Consider the following 27071-nt stretch of genomic DNA (forward strand, 5'->3'; position numbering starts at 1 on the left):
ATGGAAATTAATGAAGCTTTAAAATATATCTGCATTACATTTTACTGCATTACCTTGTAGAACTTATACACTGCATCATTGAGCAATAGTGAGTATTTTGTAAGTTGAATGAAACTGAATTAGACAGAATGGGCCTCCATTGAGTAAAATATATCATGTAATCCATTATTATTACTAAATTGTACATTTGATCAAAATGTACAGTTGATCTAATTGGGCCTCAATAGACTTAAATGCAACATATGCAACTCATAACAACTCATGAACTGCACGTTCTAGAAAATGAAATAATGTACAATAGATCACTGAGAAAAAATGAGGATTTTTAAATATTGATGGAGTTGGTATGCTGCTGTAATATAAATACAACAGATGTCTGTGGGTATTGTGTTTAATATTAATAACTCATGAAGTGTAACAGTTACATGTAAGAAAAGCAGACATCTGCAGAGAATTACACACAATTTGACATATGAATTGTTTTGGTAGCATTGCATGAAATTATGCAGATATCTGCATTCATGGTAAAAAAAAAAAAAAAAAAAAAAAAAAAAAAGCCACAGAAATAAGTAGGCGACTTCCTTTGACGGTTTTGTAGACCAAGACGCACCAAACATCACAACCTGATGGCTCATAATTTGACAACTTTTATTAACATGCAAACCATGGCAGGTAGATCCTGGCAGCCAGCTGCTACTAGAAACAACAGGTCCACATATTGACAGTTGAGCTACATCTCTCATATTTCTCAGGTACAGAGAGCATGTAAATATAGCCAGCAAGACAACTGACAGCACAACAGTCTGAGAGAGAGGGAGAGAGAGAGTGCACATGAAGGTTATATAAGAGTCCCGCCAGTGTCCTCTGCTTGAGGTAAAGTGTCAAACTCTGCTCATTTATTTCCCTGCAGCCATCATTCAAGTCGTCTGTGTTGTTGCTGTCATGAAATGCTCCCACTTCTCAAAGCAAACCTCCAGACAGTTTGTCCCAGACATGTCGGCAAATGCGAGTCCCCCTCCTGTCTTCCTTTCTGCACCTATGTTAGACAATACAGGAGGGGAAATCCCAGGCAGATATGTTCAAAAATCACAGTATTGTCTGTTTTTCACATTCCAGAGACACTATAATATCTACTATAGGTTATACTGTGTATTAGAGGGGCTGTGCAACCTGTCCATATCACAGAGATGGGGTGAGCGTCTAACACCAATGGTTTATTGAGACAAAATGGCGAACAAGTGGTTATTTCAGTGCCCTTAATGCAGACAAACTTCCCTATCATCAGACTGTGAAAGGAGATGTTAGATAGAGCACAGCTTCACATTACTTCTCACCCCAGCTAGAGTTTAAATGATCAACAGTGCATACAGCTTGGCGACAGCTTACATAACTAGATTCATTTCCTCTTGGAGGTCCCCCAGCAGCGAGCCATAAAACTCGTGTGGGGCTTCTCTCTCGTGTAAAAGCCTCAGATTCAACTTGCACAATTGCGCCTTTCACACCTGCCCTAATCTACTCATACATAAATGCAGCAGCCACTGTGTGCAGTCGAAGGAGAAAACAAAAGGCAACACGTGCTGTGTGGTGAATTTAAAACGGGGAGAGGTTCAGATGTCTAGACATGGTAGAGGGAACACAAAATGTGTCAGGCCCTAGAAAAACAAGACGACAGAGAAAATCTCCTCCTACTCCCAGAGCGAGGAGTGGATTCAACCAGCTGCTCCACCAGCCTACACGATCCGGATAAATCTCTGAATTCCCAAATGTCTAACACAAGCAGGGAGGAAATATGACTAGAGGGTCACGAAAGAGTAACTAATGCAGTAGATATAATTCTATGTAATCATTATGCAAATCAACCTGCGTGAAAACAGTAAGGTTCAGTGGCCTGCTATGGAAAATGTCCCAAAGCCACAGTCTCTTACTGAGGATTTGATTGTTGGAGTCAAGCCTTAAACCAGTTATCTCATTTAAGACTGCTGTGTGTAGCTGGTAGGAACTGGGCCACAGGTGGAATAATGTCACACTGTGTGCTGTATTTAATGTAAAACACCTGCTGTAGACACAGAAATCTATCTACTGTCGAGACAACACACCGGACTCCAGGATATTCACATGATTTTACAGTCAAGACTCCTGAAGAGAACATTGTGTGTTCCCGTTTAGTAAAGTTTAACTGGGCAACATTTTCAGAAAATGAGTACTTAGGTTACATGTAATCAAAGCTTAGGGAAATTTCTTATGTTACAGTTATTTATGTGCAGTGACTGTCAAAATGTGTAAGTGAAGTCTGAGTTTAAAGAAGTAGTTTGACATTTTGGGAAATACGCTTACTAGCGTACTGGTGGAGAGTTTGATGAGAAGACTGACACTGCTCTTGTGTCTGTACAGTGAATATGAAGCTACAGCCAGCGGTTGGTTAGCTCAGCATAAAGACTTGAAACAGAGTAGAAACAGCTAGCCAGGCTAAGTTTGAAGGTCCTTCCAGGTCTTTGTGCTAAGCTAACCAGCTATTGGTTGTATCTTAACATTTATTGGACAGTGTCAATTTTCTTACCAGTTTGTAAAAAAAACTATTCTCCCAGAATTAAGTGTGTTTCAAGCTAATCTGAAGGTTATGAAGCATATTTCCCAAAACACCTAACTTTTGCTTTAACATAACCATATTCAAAAGATGTTCAAATGCATTGCATGATAAATAAAAATGTACATTGACAAATGTGAACTTTCAAACAGCCTTCAAACAATAATAGGACAACACAGATGAGGAATTTATGTCTGTTATTGTATATTACCATAAACCCAGGAACTAAGGTTTAGGCACAACAGGTGAGACACAAGATTTACACAAAAACAGAACAAAACAAAACAAAAGAACATAAATTAGCTGACATTAGTAAAACAATCCATACACACCACTGTTTATGAGTATACATCCTGCTGATGAAAGTTAAGGGTTAGTACTGCTTAGTGAAATTATGTGCAATCACTTCTTCTGTTTTGTTCTGAGGTTAATTTTAACACTTTAACACTCCACAGAGTTTGAAGAAGTCCTTTGCTGTCTGTCTTATGTTGCTCCTGCATGAACTCAGTGTGACCTGTGCAAACAGGTCATCACACCACTCACTACATTTAGCTTGAGTGCCTCGCTGAGATGAAAACATGAACTGATTAGTTAGTCTATTAATTTGAAATGAATTAAAATGAATCATTCCAGTTATTTTTCAAGCACAAGCGTCAAACATTCACTGGTTCCAGCTTCTCCAGTGTGAAACTACCTTTGTCATATATGATAGTTCACTGAATATTTTTGGGGATTTGATTAGAAAAAAAAACAAGAAATTTAAAGGCATCACCTTAGGCTCTGTGGTAGACATCACTTACTATTGTTTTACTTTTTATGAACTGGACTAAACTGCTAATCAATTAGACACAAAAATCCTCAAAAAATAAATTTTCAATGAAAATAATTTGCGGCCTTACTTCACTGGATGCTTCTGATCCTTTTAAATCCTTGGAAAAATGAGTAGACAAATACATCATTTTTGCAAAGCAATCAAAATTTAGAATGAAAGCCTGTCCTTTACTTTACACTGGTGAAATCACAAGAGTGAATATTTCATGTCGATATTTTTTTAAGTTTTGGGAAATCAGAATTATTTCATAACAAACAATATAATTAGCATCAAAACAATTCAGGTTATTGTTGTGACAGTCAGTCCATCGCACACACACAAAAGATGCAGGCCAACACAAAGACAAAATACACAGATGCTATGTGTAACAGTCATGTGATGCAATGAGCAGCCCCACTAAAAAGGAACAAAGCTCAGCATTGTAGCTATTTACATGCTCACATTCCTCAGTCCTGTTACTTCACCCATGACAGTCCGTGGTGGCCGAGAAGGCAACGCAGTCACCGTCCCGCTCTGACCTCCTCACATGCCACAATCTCCACCACACAGATGGTTTTGTGTGACACAAAGAGAATGGTCACAAACATACCAAACACTGGTGTATTAGCAGCATGGGATTAATGATACGCATTTACCAAAGAACTCCTGTTTGACCTCTAAACTAATCACTTTTGGTTTGCGTGGCCTCTTTGTAGCATCTGCAGTGCTGGCTGATGCACTCAGATCATATGATGAGAGAGTGCTACCAGGAAATATTTCATTTTTCTTCCTCTTTTCCACACAAAATGTCACATGTTTGAAAGTGCAGATTCAATCTTGCATGGGGATATTTCATCCCCACATCCTGCATAAAGGTCTCCCTCCTGTTCATGCGGAGGAAACATCAGTAAAACTGAATCACAGTATAACAGCGCTGAGAATCTCTCTTGTGATGCACTTGAGGACACATGTCTCCTGGAGAATAAACTCCATCTCTGTAATGAGGATGAAATGCTCCTTGAGCTCTTCTCCTCAGGCCTGGAGGGAGCTCAGAGTCGCTCTGAACCCTCCCCTTCTTGTCTACTCCCATATCTCCACTTTGTCTTATCTCTGAAGGACTGGACGCTCTGCCCGCAGGATGTGGAGAGAGCTGGGGACGAGGCGGTCTGGGGGTCAGGTCAGGGAGGTTGACGGTGCAGGCAGAGGGGGGGAGGGGGGAAGGGAGGATCAGACATGATCCTCTATGGGGAAAACCAGGCGTGTGCCGCGGCTCAGCAGCTCCTGCTCGCGGGAGTCCAGCTCACGCTCCAGCGCCTCCTCTGATGTGCTGCCGCTCCTTTTTCCATTCACGCTCCAGCCCGACCCCCCGGCACCATCCCCACCGCTGCCAGACGCACCGTTGGCCGTGATGGCCGTGTCACCAAATGTGTAGGTCAGGTCGCTGTCGTTACGGATGAGGTCAGAGTCGTGGTCCCTCAGCTGCTCGTGGTTCTGAAAACACATCAACAGTGGGACATGAGGGGAGGGATGGGTTACACATGGGAGTGACACACACAGATGCAGGACACACAGCGCGGGTACATGTGGTGTGAACAGATGAACAGACTGACATTAACAGTGCAAAGGCTCATAAGGGACACTATGGATTTACAGAGGGGAAGGGAGGAGACTTTCACTTAGTGGCCTGTAGTGCAGCAACTGGATTAAAATGCAGTTACAACAAAAAACACAGGAAACCACAGGCTGTGCAGCAGCACGCCAACCAACCGCATAGTGAACAGCAGCATAAGGTTCTCACAGCTCTAATTGATTGGCAGACAATCGATAGTCCATCCATGTCCCCAGGAAGAACAGGATGAGTTCACGTTGGGTCAACAGAGTATTACCCAGATGAAGGAGGGGGAAAAAAAATTACATAATTCCATAACCCATTCTCTCCAGCAATTATCTGGGAGAGGAAATGGTGTAATAAGTCTACCAGTGAATCCATCAGGCAGTTTATGTTGTAAATAAGGACTTAGTTACATGCAAATTAAAATAATGACACAACTCTTATATAAAGAATAGGTTTAAATAAATATATTCAACCTATTTCCAATGATTATCAAAATGGCAACAAAAAAAGGAAACATGAACATCAGCATGTTACCACAAAAAAGAGGAAAATCAGAGGTTTGATCAGAATTAGATTTTTCTCAGTGTGAAAGCCCATGAAAAGACAAAAATCACAATACATTGATCCTGACAAATACTAAATGTGTATCCTAAGCATGGTATGGCTGATCCCTCAAAACCTACTAAAAACACATTATGTGACATGTTTCTTCATCAAGATTGTAGATAATTTTGAGTCAATCCCTAAATATAGTACACGGTTTCTCCTGGGTTAAATACTCACTAGAGCACCATGTGTGTATTAATCCCCAGCTAGAAATAGTCCCCAATAAATACAGAGTTTACTTTTGTTTGAGTAATGTTTTCTAAAAGCTACAGTACCCAGGTGTTTTAGGAAATTATTCAGCCTTTTTAGAAAATGGAAATATTCATCTGTGACCTATTTTGGAAGATTCATGTCTTCATTGGTCTGTCCTTTGGATGCTTAACAGTACAAAATGTATAGAATATTATCCTTATTCTTTCTTTAGGCAGGTTTCTCAAAGCCTTGAGGACTTTATTTCATATCACCCAATTCAACAGGATTATTCAATTAGATTTCAAAAGAGATTAATATCTTTTCAAAGCTAGCTTGGGTGTAACATCTACAACCAAATATTAAATGTTTTGCAGTTTGAGGTCAATGGGAACCAAAAATCTTTGAGGCAACTTATTCCCTCAACATTTCATAATATCCATAACCAAAGAGGAACCAGGCACAGAGCTTTATTTAATCCTGTCTCTCTCCACTGGACAGCCTTGATAATATGAACAACCATCTAAATTCAAGGCTCGTCTGGCAGGCAGCTCTAGGCTGGCAAACCAACAGCTACACACCAGGAGAGGAAAACATTTACGGATGCAGGACTTAAGACAAAACTCCACTCTCAGAGAATTAAATTTAAATCAGAGACAATCTATTTCTACTTTGCAGTAAGGAAATGTAATTTAGATTTAGTCACCGCAGTGTGACAGACTCTGTGGGTTATGGTGAATGGAGAGTATAATAGCAAAAAGCCTCCATGTGGAAGTGTTTCACATGAGATGAAAAGGAGAATTTGCCAGAGTGAATCCAAGTGTAACCGTCCCCTCAATGGCTGCTCCTGTGTTTAAAATATCGGAGCGCAGTGTCTTTCAGAACAGTGATTATCATTGAGGTGGTGCTGAAAAGGCCCTTTTGTGCCCTCTGAATGTAAAAAGGCTTCATGACCGTCTACTTTCTCCCTTGCTGAAGGCCTTGGTGCTTTGTGTGTTTACTGGCAGGCATTGAGAATATTTTGACGATACTACAATTCTCCTGAGAGAAAAACCCTCAGTATTCACAGAGAGTCTTCCTGAGGCACCAGGCTGAGGTTTCAATGTGAAAGGAAAGAAAAATAACTGCTTTTGGTAATTTCACTGAATTCTTTGGTTTTAGCTACTTTGAAAAATCCCAGTTTTGTTACCTTAGCAGCACCAAAACACAGTTAAAGGGGTATTTTTAGTATTACTGACTGTAGAAAAAAGGACAAAAGAGAGGCAATTTGATATGAAAATACTCAAACATTATTTGACACATATTTAGCATGTAACAAGAAAAAAATTAATTATAGACACAGGGACAAAAAAAATTGTATTTTAATTTTACTGTTTCTTTAAAGGAAACTGCCATTTTGCAAAACATGCTTATTCATCAGATTAGAGACTAGAGATATCACTCTCATGTCTGTACACTAAAAATGAAATTACTACCAGCAGCAGGTTAGCTTAGCTTGACATAAAGAATAGACACAGGAGAACAGCCAGCATGACTCTGTCCAAAGGTGAAAAGAAAAATATAAAAAATTAAACAAACAAGATATAATGTGCTAATTACAGAGCTTTAAAGGTGATGCCTTCACCTTTGGGCAGAGCCTAACTCTTTCCTGTGTTTCCAGTCTTTGTGGTAAACTAAGCTGTCTGTCTGCTGGCTCTATATTTAGCGTACAGATACAAAAGTGTTCCGTTTTCTCATCTGATTCTCATCAAGAAAGAAAAGTGTCTTTCTCCTCTTTACAACACTTCTTTACGACAACGTACAGTGAATAGATTTTCGACAGTTTCTGCAGTGTGAACATGGATTTCTCACAGATCACTGGTCATGCATGAGTGTCACTGTTCGTTTGCTCCGTGCTTGCTGTTTTGAAAGTGCGTGTGGACACTCACCTCGTATGCCTGGGGGCTGGTCAGACAGCTCGCCAGCGGCCCACAGTAGCTGGGCAGAGTAGAGGTGAGAGGCGGACCGCTGTGTGTCAGAATGGGCTTCAGGTAACTGCATAGTTATTAAGGAAAATGACGTGAAAAGCTCATCTACTATTATCAGTGAGAAAAGCCTAAAGGAGTCAATATTCCATATCTGTACTACCCTCTAGTGAGGCACCTTCTATAAAGAGCTGTAACTAAATGGTTTGTAAATTGTTAATAAATCATTTACTAATGCTTGATAGATCAAGCCTCTAATATGAACATTTGACCTTCCAGGCTCCTCCAACATGTCTTATCTTTTTAGTTAGCTCTTCAATTCATCAGAAAAAACTCTCCAATGGGGTGACTGACTTCTGAAAAGGTCCTACAGGGTATCTGGGCCAAAATCATTTATTCAACAGCTTGCTAATATCTGTAACTGTGGACCTGATGGTTACTGTAACCACTTTTTTTTTTTTTATTAATGATTCATTAAGATGCAGGTGACAGTAAGAGAGAAACCTATGAACCTTTATTAATGATTTTATTAAAATGTAACTGCAGAATATGTGGTTTATTCAAAACTTAGAGCCAATAGTCTTTATTAATGACTTGCCAACATTTATTACCGGATTGCTCAATAAAGTTTCAGTCTAATAAGCCAGGTTAGTCAGTCACCTGCAATTATAAGTATCAATAAACACTAGAGGGTGCTTACAGTAATTTAACAGTAATTTAACAAGTCTGTAGTTGTCAGTGTTGACAGGTTGAACTGAACTGATCCAGATGTGCTGAAGTGCAGATTTGAGTATCAGCACAGGGAGGATTTTCGTCGATCTCACAACCCACAGGTAGTAATGGTATTAATGGTTGATTTACAGTATAAAGCACTACTAAATTATTTATTTGATATAACACATTAACAATTTAAAAGGGTTACTTATTAGATAGTGATAGCTAAATGGCTGATAAAACACTGTTTACACAAGTTAATTCAAATATAAAACAGCTTAAACTAGCTGTAAAAATAGACCATTTAATGATGACTCATTTCCCCTCTTAGTTTCCTTCTCTTCCTGCAGTAACCCGACATAAACACATTGCAAACAATGAATTATAGCTTAATAATGTGGGGATGTTTGCCAGCAGGATATATTTGGAGTATAAATCTGTACGGAATTCAGTGAGCAGCTGAGGATAAAGTAATTTTGCGATGCTTGGCAGCATTGCAGCAGAGGGTGAACCAGCGGGCTCCTATGTCTCTTGTTTGCAATTAGCCAGGCTGCATTGCACTCTGGGAAAACTCAGTGCCCTGTTCAACTGGTCAGGTCAGAAGTCCCTTTGGGGAGAGGCAGTCTGCTCCCTGTCAGAACATGTGCAACTGAACAGAAATCAAACTCAACTGTTGAAATCAGCTGTGAGCTGCACAGTGTGCTGCCCAGAAATCAGTAAAGTCACTAAACTCCACACATCAAAGCCCTGTATCATGTATGTTAATGTCTGCCTCCACAGTGCTGGAACATGAGAGAAATCCACTCTACTCATCTCAGCTGTGTCGAGCACGTGTCACCAGGGAGAAAGTCTCCACTGTAAAACACAGCTGCTCCGGTCAAAAGCAGCAACACAATCAGCCACCTGGGGAGGCAACTGTTCAGAGGAAAGAAGGGAAATGGGAGAATGACACATTTACAAACACATTTACTTAGGTCTGTTTTTGTACCAGGGAAAGAGATTTTATGGATTCATGTCATAATCCCATACTGCATCATCCAATAAATCAATAATCAATTGTTATTGTGACTTGGTGGCTTATACAGTGTACAAGGAGAAAAAAAGTCCTAAACAATCATCCTGGAAATGGGACCTGATATTACCACAAAGAGCTGTGCTAGTTCAAACATTCATAGCCTAAAAGCAGATGATACACATACTTTCTTTGCTCTGTAAAGCAAGGCACAAAAGGATACTTGTGATCAAAGGTGTACCACAGTCTGAAGAGCCACGCGCTCTCCTGTTTGGTTTTACTCTGTCCCTCAGCCTGAGATCCATCCTGGAGAAACACAAGAAGAAGTAATCAGAATCTCATCGTCTAGATTTGCTGCATAAACACATCCATGAGCACAAGCAGTTCTTCAAATGCAGCTTATCACCTCCACAGCTAACACATTATTATCAGACTAAACTGGTCACCTTCTTCATCCAGCTAATTTGGTTCTCAAATTTTAGTTACAGAGTGGATTTGTTAACTGTAGATACTGTAGATGTAGGTGTGTATGAAAGACTCCCAGTGTATAATGAGGCAATAGCATTATTACTGTGTTTTACACCATGCTCCACAGTGTTTCCACACTTTCACTGTCTTTTTTTTTTTTAATTGAATTTTGTACAGTTTGCATTTATGATTTAAGTACATTTAATATATAGTAGAACTGTAGAACTGAAAAATCCTGACGCGTTGCAAATCATCAACAATCAAATAAAGCTAAAGAAGTTATCAGCAAATGAAGAAGAGAACACTCAGAGTGATCCACAAGAGGAGTAGTTACAATGTGTATATATTACAGTAAGTCCATGACAATCAGATCAGTGTGACTACTAATATCATATTCTGCCTCCCACCTCCACAGACATAATCCCAGGCTCACAATGGTCTGTTGATATTAAACTACATCAGACAGAGGGATGCAGCTTAAAAGATTCAACAGGCAATGTCCCTGTGGAGATTATTCAATGCCTTATTCAGGACTGTGCTCCACATCAACACAAAACCGCAGAAAGAGAACGGCTTCAGAAGTGAGACCTGAACTGTTTATATGAATAATAACTGCATGAGTCTGAGTGGGATCCTCACCCCCTGTAAGACCTGGAAACTGTCTCCACAAGGCTGCAGGTCTTGATCTGGGTCCACACCAACCCTGCAACACAGGAGGAAGAAGAAAGAAAAGATTAACAACTTGTAAATCTGCTGTTTAATGCTGAAGTAACCAAATTACTGCATACACTGTAACACATGAGGCCAATCAGCAGTATTTGTCAGCCACCTGAAGTATTTGTACAGTCAAGTATGTCAGTCACTTTCCTTCTTGTGAACTCTGCCCTTCTTTGTTGACACGGAAATAGCGCTATATCTTTTGTGACAGCTGCACCTGCAGAAAGCAGATGTGGCATCTTTGTGGTTTTGCTAAGCATCAGAAGTTACTTTCAAATCCAACACATCAAAGTTCTGATTACTAAACCTGACAGTGGCTGAATAATGCTGCAAATTAGCCATCAACCCAATACACACATAAAAGAATGAGAAGCTGAGGGATTCTACCAAGTTTATATAATGCAGTGTAAAGCAAATGAGGAGGAGATTAGAAATAGTTTTATCTCATGACTCAGAACACAAAACCACAACCTTAAAACAACATGGATTTTTCTCAACACAGAAAACAATCAAGTTACCCATGACTGTTACAGAGAAAGTTCAGTCATGTGATTGAACTCTGACCCAAAACTCCGGTTGTGCCTTAAAACTGTCAAAAATGTATTGTTTATTGTTCAAATGAATGTGCATATGAGATTCAAAACTGCAAAAATTTACATATTCAGTTACAATCAATGACCATATTTTTAGTTTGGGACTAATGAACCAAAAGTAACAGAAAAATAACACTGTATCAAAACAGCCGCTATGTCTTGGATTTTCCTGCCCACAGATAGTGGGCTAAAGTTAACTGACTATATGCTAGCATCTGTGCAATATTAACCCAAAATGTGTCAGTTTTGTCCCAGGTATTTTAGTGTGTACCATATTACCATAAAGGTTTGTTTTTTGACATGCTTACCAAGAGTTTATAACTCTCATATTAGTACAGTAAATATGAAGCTGCCACAAAAGCTCAGTTATTCATTTATTTGTTTAATCTGTACAAAAACAATCAATTTGTGGTATTATGGATGGTTATTCACCAGAATATTTCCCTCTACTTCCAGTGCTAAACTAAGCTAACAGGATGCTGACATTAGCATTTTTTTTTACCATGGTGGTATCAATCTTCTAATCTAACTCTGCCAGAAAACAATATTTCCCTGATTTCAAACTATTCCTTTAAAATTACTGTAGCGCACAGTTTTTAGTCTTTATAGCTGGACATAAATAATTTCCCCCTGGTGTCTCTTACCAACAGAGAGGGATTAAACCGAACACAAGCAGATTTTAAAGGGGCGCTTTTAATTCACATAAGCTCTAGAGCAGTTGAGTCTAATCCTTGTGGACAGAGGCCAAGGCAGAGATGCGTAGCCTGTCACAGTTACGTCTGAAACTACAACTGACACTGTACAGTAGGGGGTTTAACTAATGTGTGTAGTTATCTTTAGGCTTTTCCATGACCGCCATACGGAGGAAATATCTCCTCTGAGTGATGAGTAACAGCATTTTTTTTTCTAGCAGCTTGAGAGGGAGCAGGACACGAGTATCTTACTACCTTTACAGACTTTTTCCTCTATCAAATACACACATACTTAAGCACATACACACACACACACACACACACACAGAGGGTCTTCAGGGGGTGGAGTTTGCACAGCGGTCAGAGGACCTGCAAAAACAAAGAGGTACAAAGCCTGTGCTGCATCAGGGGGCCCCAAAAGAGAGAAGCACAGTCTAGAGCACATTTCCTCTGACGGGAAACAGTATAGAACAGCTACTCATGTTCATATACACACATACTTACGTAAGAGAGTGCTCCACTGACTTCAGCTCACCCACTAACCTTTAATCCTAATCCTAAAAACATTCTCTCCTCTCCTTAAATCCATCAAATATTCCTCACAAGCAACTTCTTTAGCAGCGTCTATGTCCTCCAGGGAAGGGACATGCAATCCTGAACAGAGTAAACTGGAGGAACCACAGTGACACAGGCAGCTCTCAGTTTCTTTCTGCTCATTACCTTCCTCTTTTGTAAATACTTCAGATCAGCTCACACGTTTGTCTTCTCTGGGGAAGTAAATGGAAAGTAAGTATGTGAGTTTGTTTTTGGCAAATCTGTGTTAAAAACAGTCGACGGAGCTACAACAGAAAAACAGACTTGGGTTTTCACATCATCCAGGGAAAGCTTTGAATAAAGCACGGCAGCACCTTCACCAGAGCTGCACTGGTATGTGACGCAGTTATTTCTCCGCTCAGTGGTTGTCAAAATCAGTCAGTGGATGTGCTTTTCTAGAATATTTCTTCTCAAGAATCCAGTCTGTTTGTTCTGAGATGAAACATCATAGTCAAAGAAAAATATTTCATTTGTTTATGAGAGTCTCAATTTTTCCATGGTCCTTCAAAGGATGCATATGGTTCCCCTTCACCAGAAAAACAGAAGTAAACAGTGAAGAGAAAGATTCCCATCTGAAGAAACCACATGCTTTCCCAACACCACTTACTGTCAGAGAGTTTGTACACATTCAGATACGGCACCTGCAATACTCCCACTTTCCATATTGACGTCGCTGTTCCTGCAAAGCTCTGCCGTCTCCACCTCTGTCACATCATAAACATACACACTCAGTATCAAGAACATTCAAGTTAAAGAGAAAGTATTAGGTGGGTTTTTTGTTGTTGATGGGACTTGCTCTGAGTAAAAAAACGCCCCCCTAATGTATTAGATATACATAACAGTAACTGCAGCTCTCACATTTAATCCTCATTAGATACAGATGAGAATTACATGTAATTTTTCAAGAATCAAAGTTGCTTTTGTGTGAATGTGACAAAGATTCTGTATTTTTACACATTAGATAAAAGCTTATCATCCATCGTTTGAGAGTCAGAAAGATTTGTTTCAGTCAGTGTTAGTTTAATGGAGGGCTGGACATGAATAAGAGTTTAAGCAGATAACAGCAACCACTCAGTGTTTTAAAAACAGTAATTGGCAACAGTCTTTGCCAAACATGATCCTCTGTTTTGGGGACATGCACTAATCCCTGGACTTGGACAGATGATTAGTAGATGTTCAGGCATACACATAAAAAAAATTCAACTGCTTTCAGTTCAAAACAAACTTACAACTCTCATTCTCTGACAGTTCACCTGCTTTCAGTGCGATCACGCTTCAGCTGACACTTCCAGGTCAGTTTATCAAACTCTAGTGATTTCCTCTCAATGGTTAAACTTCAACTGAATCAACAACTTCTGTCAGCACTTCCATTTCACCTGCCACCCTCCAGCTTCTTTCACTAATAGTATTTTGACTCCCACTTTAGGGTGAGTGGACATGCCCAGTGCTGTGAGTGGCTGTACCTGACTGTGGAGACAGTCAGTTTTATTGTTCACTAAATGTATTTTATCGTAACTTTTAGGTAAAAAAAAAATTAGCTAGGTAATACTTAATGTGGCAATGTTATTACATGTTAATGTTAGTTGCTGCAGATTAATAATGATATGTGCTTGTGAATTGGGTAGCAGCAGTAATTCAGTCAGACTGTTGTGAAAATAGCAGTCCAAAGCAACATAAATACTGCACATCGTGGCCATTGAAGGTAACTTCTCTTCAGATCATTACTATGATAACAGACAGAGGCTGATGTTATGACTGGCTGCTAATGACTGTGACAGGCTTTGACTGTAACTGTGAAGCCATAGCTACGGGCATTGCTGTTATTGTGATTATGGCTATACTGGCTGTTTTGATTAGCGAAGATGTGTTTTTTAGGCTTAACGCTAACCATCTTAGGTTACATGCCAGTGTGAATTGACTTGTATACATCTGTCATATCTGACAGTCATGTTCAAGTCATGACAAATGTGTCTATTTACAATGCACAGCCACAACTTATATCACAGTCACAACAGCTACACTCACAGATACAGTAACAGAATGGCTATGAACACATAGCCAAGCTCAGCTTCCCTCCCTCGTTTAATATTTCTACTTGTTTCAGCACTTAAACTGTAACTGCCACTCAAACTTCTTTCACTCTTTTTTTTAATACCACTCTACCTGACTGCCACTTGAGCTTCTTTCAGTATTTAATTGTCAGCTGCAGGCATTTCAGAAAATGTAAATGTGCTAGAGAATTTGTACTAGCTAGTAGAATGAAGCTCTAGCACACCAACTTACTAAAGCAATCTTTCCTCTGAGTATTCATTATATAAAAAAAAGAAAAGAAAAACTTGGCTAATACCACGATGCAAGCACCTAACACTTTCCGCATTGGATTTGAGAGATTAGCAGCTCTTCCCTGACCCAGTGTGAGCACACAGGATCTCTTTCTCTCTCCATGGCAGCATTGCCGTGGATCAGTAACAAGCTGCACACCTGCCTGCTTACAGACTATCCATCAAAACCCAATAACAGAAACCAGCAGCATCTCCTCTCACAACAGGCGTTTGCCATCCCAGCATTATGCTAGTCTTCCATCACATCCTGCTCATCACCCGCTGCCTCACCAGAGCTGCTTTATTTTCACTCCACTGCCAGAGGATTGTCATAAAAATAGTAAATGACATCTCGCAAATTTAATCTTTATAAGCTGAATATCATTCAGTAACAGGAACAGAGCAATATTTTTTATGTCCTCTGCAATATGATGTCCTGCTACTCCTCAGGGCTTTGAAGGTTAAAGAGTAAAAATGTGTAAATTTATGCACATATACAGAGGATGATACCAGGATCACAGAGGAGCACCACTGATACCCGCCTGCCATGCACCACATGTCGCGGTAACCATGGCGATGAGTTCATGGGGAGATTTTGGCAACGCTCTAAACCTCCACCAAACACAATAGTTTCTGCTCGGCCCGAGGAGGCATTACCCATATTAAACAGAGGCTGTTCACTCAGGCCGCTGCTGCTGCTGTCATACACACATCACCAACACATAATCCGCTTTATCATGACAAATAGAAGCTCCCAGTACATCATGGTCAGACAAAAATAAGTGAGGCTGCACTCCAAACAGACAGATAGCAACACAAGCAAGGCACTAAAGCACTAGTCTCACAGCTGATAACATCTCAAGCTGGGACAGCCTGTGCTGTTGCAGCCTGGTGATAAAGAGCTGATATAGCTGTAGAATCAGTATCACTCTTGATTTTAAGGGTTCAAGTGTTCAGTCTTGGAGTAAAGATCCTTTTGTACTTCCTATAATAGAATGATAAAAGCTGGGATCTCCTCAAAGATGCAACAAAAGACCCAGTTACTTGAAAGCTCTGGTCTAAAGAAGCAGAGACAGAGTTGAGAGCTCTAGCTCCATCTCCTGGACAGTCACACCACAAAGAAATTACACACAAATTTATGCCCAATGAAAATAAATTCTTTAGTAGAGCACAATAAACAGTAGTAAGGGGGAAAAAACATTTTACGATTCCAGGACAGCTGGAAAACTCAGTAACAGACTGAAAAGATGTGGTGTCTTCATTTTACATCTTTCCAAAAAAATGTTTTTGTTTTGTTTTGTTTTGGTTATTTACAATCCATAACTTATAGGAATTAAATGTATCTCTGTTTTGCTAAGTGTCTGTCGGGCCTTCTACTATTGATATTTACACTGAAGTCAATATAATAAATTAACTTATAATGTAACACATTGAAATATGTGATTTAAAGGTAATTTAACTAAGACAAATAGCATTAGTTTTATCCTAAATAGAGAAGATTACTGCTTCTCCACTCACACTACACTAGTTAGCATTAGCTTTAGCAGGGGGTTAGCTCTATTCCTCCACTGTCCCATTGTTATATTCTTGTTTTACTACAATATAATTACAATAAAGATATGATATTCTATGATTGGATTTAGATGCAGGTTAATTTTTTAGGTAGAACAAAATTAACGACCAATAACTAATACAACTTATCAATAAGTCAATTAAATTTTAGCTTTACCTAAGATAGCAGTTATTTCACCAGTTAGCTACCACTTCTTTGTTTAACTGCTTTAATTTACTCACTCCAGTAAGGATGCATATATGCTCCTGTGCCTCATGTTTGTTTAGATAAATGAAAATGTAGAACACTAATTATCGTCACTTAACATCTATAACATCTTATTCCTTTATCAGTCATTTTTACCATTTGAGAAATTAAGAAATTAAACTGCAGGTATGTTTTTGAAGATTTCTGTATCTCTTATTTCATTGTCATACATTGTACGATACATTTGTTTATCCAGTTGTAAAGGGCATGCTGAATTGTTCGGCAGGTTTTCTTCTAGGGCACAAAAATGTGACGTTACCTGATATGTAGCCAGGACAGCATGGCCGTGGTCCCACCACCGAACACCCAGACCGTGAAGAAGACAATGAGCAGTGTGGTGGTGAACATCATCTGTCGGGCGTAGGTGGCCGTGTCCCGGATGGCCAAGGCAAACGCCATCGCACCTCGCAGACCTGCAGACGGCCACATCCGAAAAAAAATATCATCTAATAACATCCAGTCTAACATGATGAGGAAGAAACAAAAACTGATGTGACTCTTTCATACCTGCAAACATCATCATATGCTGGAAGTTTCCTTTGATCTTGTGCCTCCGGCCGAGGTTGAGGAGGAAAGAGAGTGGGTAAATGTTGAAAGCTCTTCCGATGAATATGGCAATCTGACAGGCAGGTCAAGAAGTTTTTAGACTCGACAATTCAATGCTGTTGAGATTCAGGGAGCTGGCTGTCCTGACCCAAGCAACAGATGAAAGTGAACTTCATAGTGAAGCAGTAAAATCTCTCTTAGAATGATTTGTTTGTTTTTAAGGAAGGGAGAGAAAACAAAAAATGACTTCAGACATTACATTCATCTGGGGTCATCTATAGCCTGTCTACAGGGACATCACAAGTTATCAACTATGGACCACTTCTGCAGCTGGGGAATATCTACTTCTAAGGAACTGATAGTCCTAACTGGAAACAGAAAAACACATGCTTGTTGTGTACCAGAAGGATACAAAAGCCCCTATGATGAAGATGGGGCTGAAAATGTGATTCTGGAAGGTGAAGAGAGCCAAGCCCATGTAGGAGAAGATGAAATTCTCAGCTAGGAAGTGAAGGACCTCAAAGAGCTGAAAAGAACATATAATAAGCATTATGATTTCAATTTAAAACTGTTTGAATACACAGCCAGAATAAAGAAAGAAAAAACACAAGATTTGCTTTCAGGGTTCAGGCTTAGAGAGGGAATTTCACAGAAATTTTTTTCACTCTGCATTGCTTTTTAAAAAGTCCTGGTTTTCTGAGGTAAGCCTCTATTCCCTCAGAATCCAGAAAAGCTTTGGGAGTGGTTTTCTCTTTTCTCTCCCAGGCTGACAGAGCGACAGACTCTCTGGCTGCCGTGATGATTATAGAGCTCACTGCATCTATGTTGCTCTGAGCGGGAGGCCCAAGACAAGGGCAAACACACTGACGTGGAGACGAATGAAAATGCAAACCAGAGCATTAAGAGGGAGGAAACAAGTTGAAATGCCCATTTTCATTTTAATCTAAGTGAACTACTTTTAACCTTGCTGTGCACTATGCACACACAGCTTTCTTTGAAACTGAATAACAAAGCCTGCTAGGATACTGATCCAAAATGTGTCACGCTGCGTGTTGTCTACATGCTAATCTGTACCCTGTCCTCAAGACTGAACCCCCTCTGGGAAACTAAACAGTCGTATCAGGAGGGATGTCCTCAGACAGCCCCGATTAAGGTCACAGCAGGCTGATCGTGGAGCCATCTGGCACCGGGGCCGAGCACCCGGTTCATACTATCAGGGGGTTCAGTGCAGTCAACAATAATAAAATGGGGCTACACGTGCAGGAAGTGGTCAGATGCTACCTGCTTGGTGCGCTTTGTGGACTCTTCAGAGAGGTTGTTGTAGGTGTAGTGAGCCTGCGTGATGCCACAGAACAGCACGGCCACGACGCCTGTGGAGCAACACACACATGTTCGAGGGGTGTTAATGCAATGACTCAAACAGATTACATTGTACCAACAGGCTGTGTAATTTGGATACACCATTGCACAGTTCACTCACTCCAATGATTATTTAAAGTCATCTGAACCAAAGATTTTCAGTCCTCCTAATGCCTTGTAATACATAATACATTATCTGTTTAATTCACCTACTGCACATCTGCTACATAATCTGTGTTTAAATCCTTGTCACCTTTAATTTGTATAACAGACAGACTCAGCTCTCTAAAGATAGTTTGACATCACTTAGTTTAAACTGCCCATAATTATGTTTAGCACAATCAATGACTTGTGAGTGAGTTTGGAGTTAAAATGCAGGAAAGGTGCAGTTGTGATTGAGCACAAAGATTCTACAACCTGTAATATTAAAAATAATAATTTATTATTAATTTATTTATATAAAAATATTTAATAACTAAAAGGTCTTTTGATAGTCCAGATCTACTATTTAATGTTCCATCATATAAGAAAACAGGTCTACACATTGACAAAGAACTAACAGAGACTCTCTTTTACTATGAAATGTTTTTTTATAGTTTGCCATGATTTATGTTTTAACTTCCAATGTGTTTTAGTCATGCTGTAACTCATGACACAAAGCGTAAAAGGCTCTTCTGATGCAAAGGCATAAACAATGTCACATAGTTGCTGGATTTTTTAGTTTAGTTTTGTTTCTTTTTTTATGTCATATTTTAATAAATTTTGATCAGACAGGTGTTGGACAGTTCCTCAAAATGTCCACTTTTATCAGCATCCTGACTGCAGTCGTCTAGTGCCTACTTCCCAATCTGCAAGCACTTCCCCCTCAGCTGTGCCCTGACACAGCTCACCTGTGAACCCGCAGGCCTCGGCCAGCAAGAAGGTGCTCCAGGACATGAGGAAGAAGAGGGCCGTCTCCAGCAGCGGAAAGCAGTGCAGTTTGGTGAACTTGGTGACGTGGAGATCTGGTTAAAGAACTATACTGTAACACAGGTTCTGTTCTGAGCAACAAATCAGTCTGGAAATTAGACGTTACATTTGTAATTTCATTTCAAAGCATGCATCAAAGAAGGATATGAGAGCAGTGACGACTCCTGTGGCTGCACCCATCACAAAGGAGCCGCTGAAAATACCCAAGAAAACCCCCACTGACTTGAAAAAGGCAGAGGCATCGAACATGTGCGTGTTTGTTCCACTGGGCTGGTAAGCCACAATAGACCTGAAATACAGAAAACATAATGTGGCTTATTTTCAGCATTTATTATAAACTCTCCAATGTTTTGAAATGATTTACCTCTGTATGTTTAAGGAAGTATTTAGAAAAATAATCTGTGTTCACTATTTTGTTTTCATATCTACCAAAATGAAATAACCTAAATAGTCATAAAAGTAGTAGTAGGAGGAGGTGATTGATAATCTTCCAGTAGAGGGAGGCAGAGTGCCATCTGTCTGTGAAGAGGGGGTGTGATGCAAAGCCATGCTGCTCTGTCTCACACTGAGCACTGTGTTTTAACACCAGCAGAGAAAACAGGCTCAAAAACTCTACACAGTTATCTGGTGCAGAAGGAAGGAAGGTGTTGAGGTTTGTAGATGTGGGTATGATAAGGCAACGTGTGACTTACGAGGAGAGCACGATAGCAACAGCATCATTCATGACGCTTTCCCCAAACAGCAGAGCGTAGAGATCCCCATCTGCATGGAGCTCATTAAAAATGGCCAACACTGTCACTACACACAGAAATACAGATAGAAAAGCAAAGAAAAAAATATTAAGACATAGAATTTCACATGCACTGACACAGTCCGCTGCTCTCCAAACCGACTGAGAGTGATCACCATACCTGGATCTGTGGCAGAGATGACGGCACCGAAGAAAAGGCAGTCAGTGTAGTAGAACTTGTCAGTCAGCTGCCCGACCACTTGCATCAGTTTGACCACACCGTACATCAGATTCCTGGAGACGGTGGAGAAGAGAACAAAAGGTACACAAGCTCACAACAGAGAGATCTGAACACACTGATGCCCACTGAGCTCCTGATTTTAAAATCAACATTTCACAAACAGAAAGTGGACGCTCACCCAATCACAAAACATGAGATGGCAGTGCCAAGAAACGCATATGTTATGATGGAGCCCAGATTCCTGAAGAAGTGTCTCTGGAAAAGGAAAGAGGAGAGTAAGTAAGCAAGTAAAAACAACACTTTCTCAAGCCAATTAAATTTTAGTTTGCTTTTACAAAACAACTGTCTTTCAACATTAAAGGATGTTAAAAAGGCTTGAGGTCAGTAACAACCGGGGGTAGGCGAGTAATTCCCTGTCAAACAGGACCAAAAACACAAACAGAAATTCAGCTGTTTGACTGGTTGCAAAACAAACAAGCAGCAAAACTCGAAGGCCTCTCCGGATCACTTCCAACACGAGCTTCTCCTGCTCTCTCTGTGCAGTCTGAGAAACAAAAATGCTGATTCAGAGTTCTCGAGGAAGTGTGCCTTTTCCTCAGTGACTGTCAGGAGGGATTTTTGTTGAAGAAAACAAAAGATTCTAACAGAATTGAAGAGAACTACTGTGGTGATTATGCTGAGGAAATACATGACAGATCTTCAGTGGCAGCATAGTTAGATGACACACCGCTAATTACGCTGACATCTGCACATCAGTCACAGTTCTGTGTGTTTTGTTACGATGATTGAAAGCTCAAGACTACAAGAGAGACTCTCTGTTTCTTCCAACAGATGTTAAAATTCAGTGTAAAATTTACTCCCACTGCAACAGATGATAAAGAAATTGTGCAATTTTAAACCTGACATGACCTCCTGCTTCCTATTTCCTGAGGTCTGTTGTTTGACTAAGCAAATTCCACTGTGGATCCCAATTTCAATAGAAAAACAAAAAAAGCCTGTCAACAAATATTGTTACAGTAACTCTAAACTGTCACAGAGAGATTTCTTTAAACCACCAACCTGAGGCATCTTCTACTTTTAGAAAATAAGAGCTGGCAAAGAATCATACAGTATGTTAATACTGAAGCAATTGGTCAGTAGCTGATCAGTTAATTCATTCACTGACAGAAAGTTAATCTAGAGTTTTGATAATCAATTGATTATTTAAGTCATTTATCAAGCAAAAATACTAAACCTTTACCAGTTCCATCATATAAAATATTAGGATTTGCATTGTAAATTGAACACCTTTGGATATGGGACTGTTGTTTGGATAAAATAATAAACAATGTGATGTCATTTATTTATTGTATTTCAAGGATTAATCTATTAATTTATAATGAAACTAATCATTGCTACAATACATGTGTAATTAAATGACTACAGCTCTGTCCAAATCCACACTACAGTCTAATTCTAAGCAGTTTTTTAGTGACTTCACCCTGGAAAACGTGGGATAACTGAGTATACTCAAATCAGTCAGTATACAGACTAAATACAGCTGATTTTTGAGTTAGCTGTTGATGAACATTGTTATCCCACAGAGCACAAACAGGAAGGAAAGGAAGCTACACACAGCTGGGAAAAAATCTAATAAATTGTAGGTGGTGATTAAACAGCTCAGACGATCTTGGAAAACAAATTAAAAGACTATTCCAGCAAAAGAAAGACATTGTTGACCATGTTGACCATTTTTAGTTTAGCGTGTTAGCGTGCTAACCATTACTAATTAGTGTGGCACACCTGAGACTGATGGGAATGAGTTGTGAAGATATCTGGTCATAAAAAATGAAACTTTGACTTGCTGGTGTTTCTAGAGGAAAGGTCAGGGGGTCATCAAAGACAGAGGGACTCATGTTGTGTAAGGGCCATGAATGTTAGTACAAAATTTAACGGCAACACATTAAATAGCAACTAAGATCTTTCAATCTAGACCAACTCGGTGAGCCGACTGCCTGACATTGCCATCACTAGAGCCATGCCACTAGCATGGCTAAAAATCTAATTACCACTTCACTATAAACCACAGTCAGATAATGAAGCTCTGCACAGTAGCAAAGGACAAGGTCATTTCCTCCCATTTATCTGACTTCTCCTTGATATCATCTATCACCGTCCGAGTGGATAAGTCTGAGTTATGCCCTCACAAGAACATAGATCAGATGTCACCACCTGTTTAAAAACACTTCACCCTCCATTATTTCAAGGTCGAGAAACTAAAGCACCTATGCTGGAGATATACTACCCACAAGTCTAATGCATAAAAAGTACCTGGGGCACCTTAAACTCTCAGAATGTAAATATGGTTTTGGATTAATAATGAAAAGCACAGAGGTGCTCCAAGGTCCCCCCCTGAATAAAACAAATCTGTTGCTCTACAACAATCAAAAGCAGAAACTGCTTATATTGTCAGCGTCAGCCGTTTTTCTCTGCCAGAAAGGAAATGAAAGACATCTGCTGTGGACTTCCCCTCAAAAAGGGCCCACTTACACTGAACACTGAACGATCTCACAGTCTGGCCAATGAGAGCTTTTCTTAGTTAAGCATCTGTCCAGTGAGACAGCAGTTTGTGGCAGCAGATATGTTCACCTGGCCTTGAAACAACATTATCTCACATTACAGTGTAACGTACAAATTCAGCTTTCAAACTGTCACTAATCTCAAGCTTTACATGCAGCATCTCACCTTCTTTAGACTGTATCCAGCGTGGAAAATAATAGGAGGCAGCAATATGTTGAAAAATACTTCAGGGTCAAATGTCACCTGGTAAAGAGAATAAAGAGAAAGTGTTATTAGGGTAAATTTGAAAAGCAGAATGAAACTTTTAATGATTTTTTTTTTCTGGCTGTTACCTTGCGCAGCATATCATTCTGCTCCACATTGTGGATCTCTCTGGAGTTGATCTCCCCTTTGAGGGTGTACTCAAAGAACTTGCCACTGACATTAAGCAGCAGGGTGCTGGCAGGCCCTTCCTTCAGCGAGCAGCTCGGTGGTGTCTTGTTGTGGTAGCTGGTGGCAGGGATGCCGTATCGCAGAATCACACCCACCAGCAAACCTGAGAAAATCAAAAAAGGGGGATGGTGACAGTATGATTAAAAAAACACAGCCATTTTTTCAAGGGTTTAACCTTTTCAATTAATCAGGTAATGTGAGGCAAAGGATCCACAATTATCCAAAACTGAATGTCATCAAGCTAAACAAGTCAGTTTCTCAGCACAAGATGATTTTCCAGGTGCTTCTGCTTTACAGGGCCCCAGGATCAAGCAGTGACACACAGAGAGCAGCCAAGCAAAGAAAGAAAAATGAGGAGATGGTAAGTAGAAGCTTGTGGGGAGAGCTAAAGCCAGGAAGAAAGGAATGAGGCAGGCAGTTAGAGAACATAAATCCTCTGATCAGACAGCGGTTATCTGCAGGAGAAATGGCAAAGCAAAGTTGCCAGCACTGCACTCACTGATTCTTCCCTAGCAGAGGGTTAACCACATGCAGTGCATCACACTCTGGCTTTGGCTCTAACCACACATGTATAGACAGACACAAATAGCGACAGCCTTGCACATGGCATAAGGTTGACTTTGAAAAGTAGTTGAGAATTAAACCATTGCTTGTGCCAGTTTCCTGCAAAACATACTCAGATTACAGTGGCCACAAACTTTAGGTTCTTTCCAGCAAGAGGGAAGTTTCATGTTTTTGAACTGGGAAGTACCACAGAGGGAAAACAAGCATTTAATAAGATATCAGTTCTACAACAATGAACGTTTTTCCCCTTTGAATCAACACCACAGACTTTCATTAATGTATTCTGCACCACTGATTTGTCCTGATTACAGTGCCACAGTAACCTACTCTTTACCAAGAGAAGAGATAAGGTTTTCTGTGGAGGCTGCTCTTTATACAGACAATCAATATTGTGACAACATTTCCACTTGGCAGCTCATTCATACTGGTGATAGTCCAATAAATATAAACAGTCTGATCTAACGCAAAGTAGGTTTAAACCTCATGATACCAAACTCAAAGCACAAAACAATATTCCTAATAGCATGGGGTTTGAACTTGACATAGATTACCTGCCATATCAGTAAATACAAAACACATACTGTATGTGCACATCTCTGGAAACAGTAAATCTTTACTCTAATATTCTTCTCAGTTTCTGGTTTTTGACCTCCTGCCAGGTCATAACTCCATGTTGGAGCTCATGATCAATATTTGTGGAGCGAGGAAATGAAACCACAAAGGTGGTTTAACTGGAAAACACCAAAAACACCAAAATACCAAAGAACAGACAAAAAAACAAATCAAAGTCTGTCTTTTTCACGTGAGATCTCTGGTTAATAAGTGACATTTGTAGCTCTGACTGACTGATTCCTAAATTCTTCATATTGTTCTGAGGCGTTGTAGCTGAAATGGTTTAGCTCAGTGTTACTGGCACACACCTTGACAGTGGTCTCTGACTGATCGTGTCATTTGAAAAGAATTCAAATGATAAACACAGACTTTGGTTTGTTAACTGAAGAGTTTTCTCTTTGAAATCAGGAAAGTGGACCGTTCTCTGATGATTTCACAATTCCATTCTTGCGTGGGCTGTCTGGTATACAGTATATGTTGCATTAGTCTGTTCCATGAATATTCCGTGCTTTTGTAGATGTCCCTGTAGAAATACACATAATGAACTCAGTGGCACAAAAATGCATCCAGACCCCAGCTGATGACAACTCGAGACTGATGAATGTGAAAAACTCAGCTGTCAGCCCCTTAACTCTGCAGCCTTTAACAACCAAACACCAAGGTATAATATACCCTTTTTCGCAGATGGATACTGATTATATTGTTGAGATACAGTCTCTTCATGTCAACATGTATCTTCTCTCTTTTTCTATCTCCCACCCTCAACCTTCCTCTGGTAACTACTTGAAAGCTTGAAAGATATCAAATATTTAAAAAGAACATAGTGATTACATAAGACATCTCAGGAAGATTTTCTACAAGGAGTCTGTAACAACTACTGTAAAAGATATCTTTCTTTATGTTACAATAATATTATAGGAGATAAAACAATATAAAATACATTAAGGCCATTGTAATCTAATTTGTGATGCTACAGACACTGTGTAAGTGCCTTCTGATATGTCAGGGGGCTGATTCCCAGTCAGTCAGAAATAAAGCTGCACATGCAGCAGCCTAGTGGAGAGAAGACAAGGTTGAGCAGCCCAAAGCACCTTCTAGAAATTAGCACTGGCCCAGCCAATTAGGAGCAGTGTGAGCTGGTGGAAATGCGGAGGCGACTCAGTGCATTTGTTCAGACTTAAATCATCTCAGTGTCCTCAGGTTTTCTGCTCAGCGTCCCTGTTCAGCCGCTGTACACCACACGGGAGACTGAATCATGCAAAGCCTGCGGGAAGGTGGTGGTAGTTGTGAAGGAGAGAGAGTGAGTGTGTGTGTGTGTGTGTGTGTGTGTGTGTGTTCAACATGTAACCTCTAAGCCTCACCGTAAATCATTGCCAGCCCGGTTTCGTGAAGGAAACGGACCCGTCTGTGCTTGAAGAGCCATATGGTGAGAATGGTTAAGGTCAGCAGTAAAATGAATGTCAGCAAATTAACGCTGTCCTGTCTGTGACTTTCCTCAGCCTCCTTCTCGGTGGCAAGTTCTTCCATTCCGTCGTCCTCCGCCTTCAGCCCGGACACGGTGCTTAGTAAAATCCAGACGGGCATCATCATGTCCAGCGCCGCGCAGACACCGCTCCGCTTCGACTGTCGGAGAGCGTCCATGGTGCAGGATGCTGCTGCTGTTGCTGCTTACAGCACAGCGCCTCTATGCCATGTCACTGCTGGAAGGTACACACAGCTGAGCCGAGCAGGGGAGGCAGGCCAGTGCTCGCAGACCGTAAACCGGCGAGTTCAACCTTTTAAAGGTACACTGCGCGATGTAAAACAGGCGAGGGAGCGGGACTGCGCTGCCCTTGTGGAGGAGACCAAACCACACTGTTGCCCAGGCAGCCACCAAGTCAACCGATTTCAGGCTACTGAGTCATTGTGCTGGGATTTTGATGATTGTGCAATTCAGTGCTGGCCCACTTCAAAACAGGAAATTCACATGGTCTATGCCTGGACGTTAAAACTCAGCCCCTTGCAAGAAAAGGAGGAGGAGATATCCGCTGTGGATAATGTAGTCTAATGTGTAAACCTATCATATGCTTCCTGCCCAGCACCAAATGACAAACAAAGTTAGTAACTGTTGAACAGACATGACTCAAAGGGAATGCTAATGTTGCTCTGTATATTCTGGATGTGTAAATAGGCAATTGTTTGCTAACACATTAGCCATCACTACTTTGTAATTACACAGTATGTCTGTGTTGTTTTTACACCTTCAGTTCATGAAATGTAATTATTTTGGTTTATTTTGTACTCACATGGTGTATGTCCTTTAATAAAGTTGTATTTAATTAATGACCAACTGACTGTTGGTAACTTTGAGGTGATGGTAC

At 40.2% G+C, this 27071-nt stretch overlaps 1 protein-coding gene across 1 annotated transcript; it reads right to left on the minus strand.

The window, feature by feature from the left end:
* Positions 1-375: 375 nt before the first annotated feature.
* Positions 376-27026, minus strand: slc9a7 (solute carrier family 9 member 7). The gene is made up of 16 exons (XM_018669851.2): positions 26073-27026; positions 23436-23638; positions 23269-23346; positions 20723-20799; positions 20485-20597; positions 20266-20371; positions 19721-19862; positions 19495-19600; positions 18527-18615; positions 17658-17771; positions 17207-17318; positions 16959-17112; positions 10603-10666; positions 9719-9801; positions 7734-7839; positions 376-4886 (listed from the first exon to the last, which is right to left on the minus strand). The coding sequence occupies exons 1-16, from the start codon at positions 26350-26352 to the stop codon at positions 4623-4625; spliced, it is 2091 nt and encodes a 696-aa protein (XP_018525367.1). The 5' UTR covers positions 26353-27026; the 3' UTR covers positions 376-4622.
* Between the last annotated feature and the right edge of the window lie 45 nt (positions 27027-27071).

The sequence above is a fragment of the Lates calcarifer genome, linkage group LG17 (genome assembly GCF_001640805.2).
Source record: "Lates calcarifer isolate ASB-BC8 linkage group LG17, TLL_Latcal_v3, whole genome shotgun sequence".
NCBI lineage: Eukaryota > Metazoa > Chordata > Actinopteri > Centropomidae > Lates > Lates calcarifer.

Coding starts and splice junctions, on each gene's coding strand:
- slc9a7 (XM_018669851.2), bottom strand. CDS start 26,352: ATGGACGCTCTCCGACAGTCGAAGCGGAGCGGTGTCTGCGCGGCGCTG. Junction 20,598..20,722: donor ATCTCATGTTTTGTGATTGG/GTGAGCGTCCAC, acceptor CACCGTCTCCAG/GAATCTGATGTACGGTGTGG. Junction 19,601..19,720: donor CAGGAGTCGTCACTGCTCTC/ATATCCTTCTTT, acceptor CCAGATCTCCAC/GTCACCAAGTTCACCAAACT.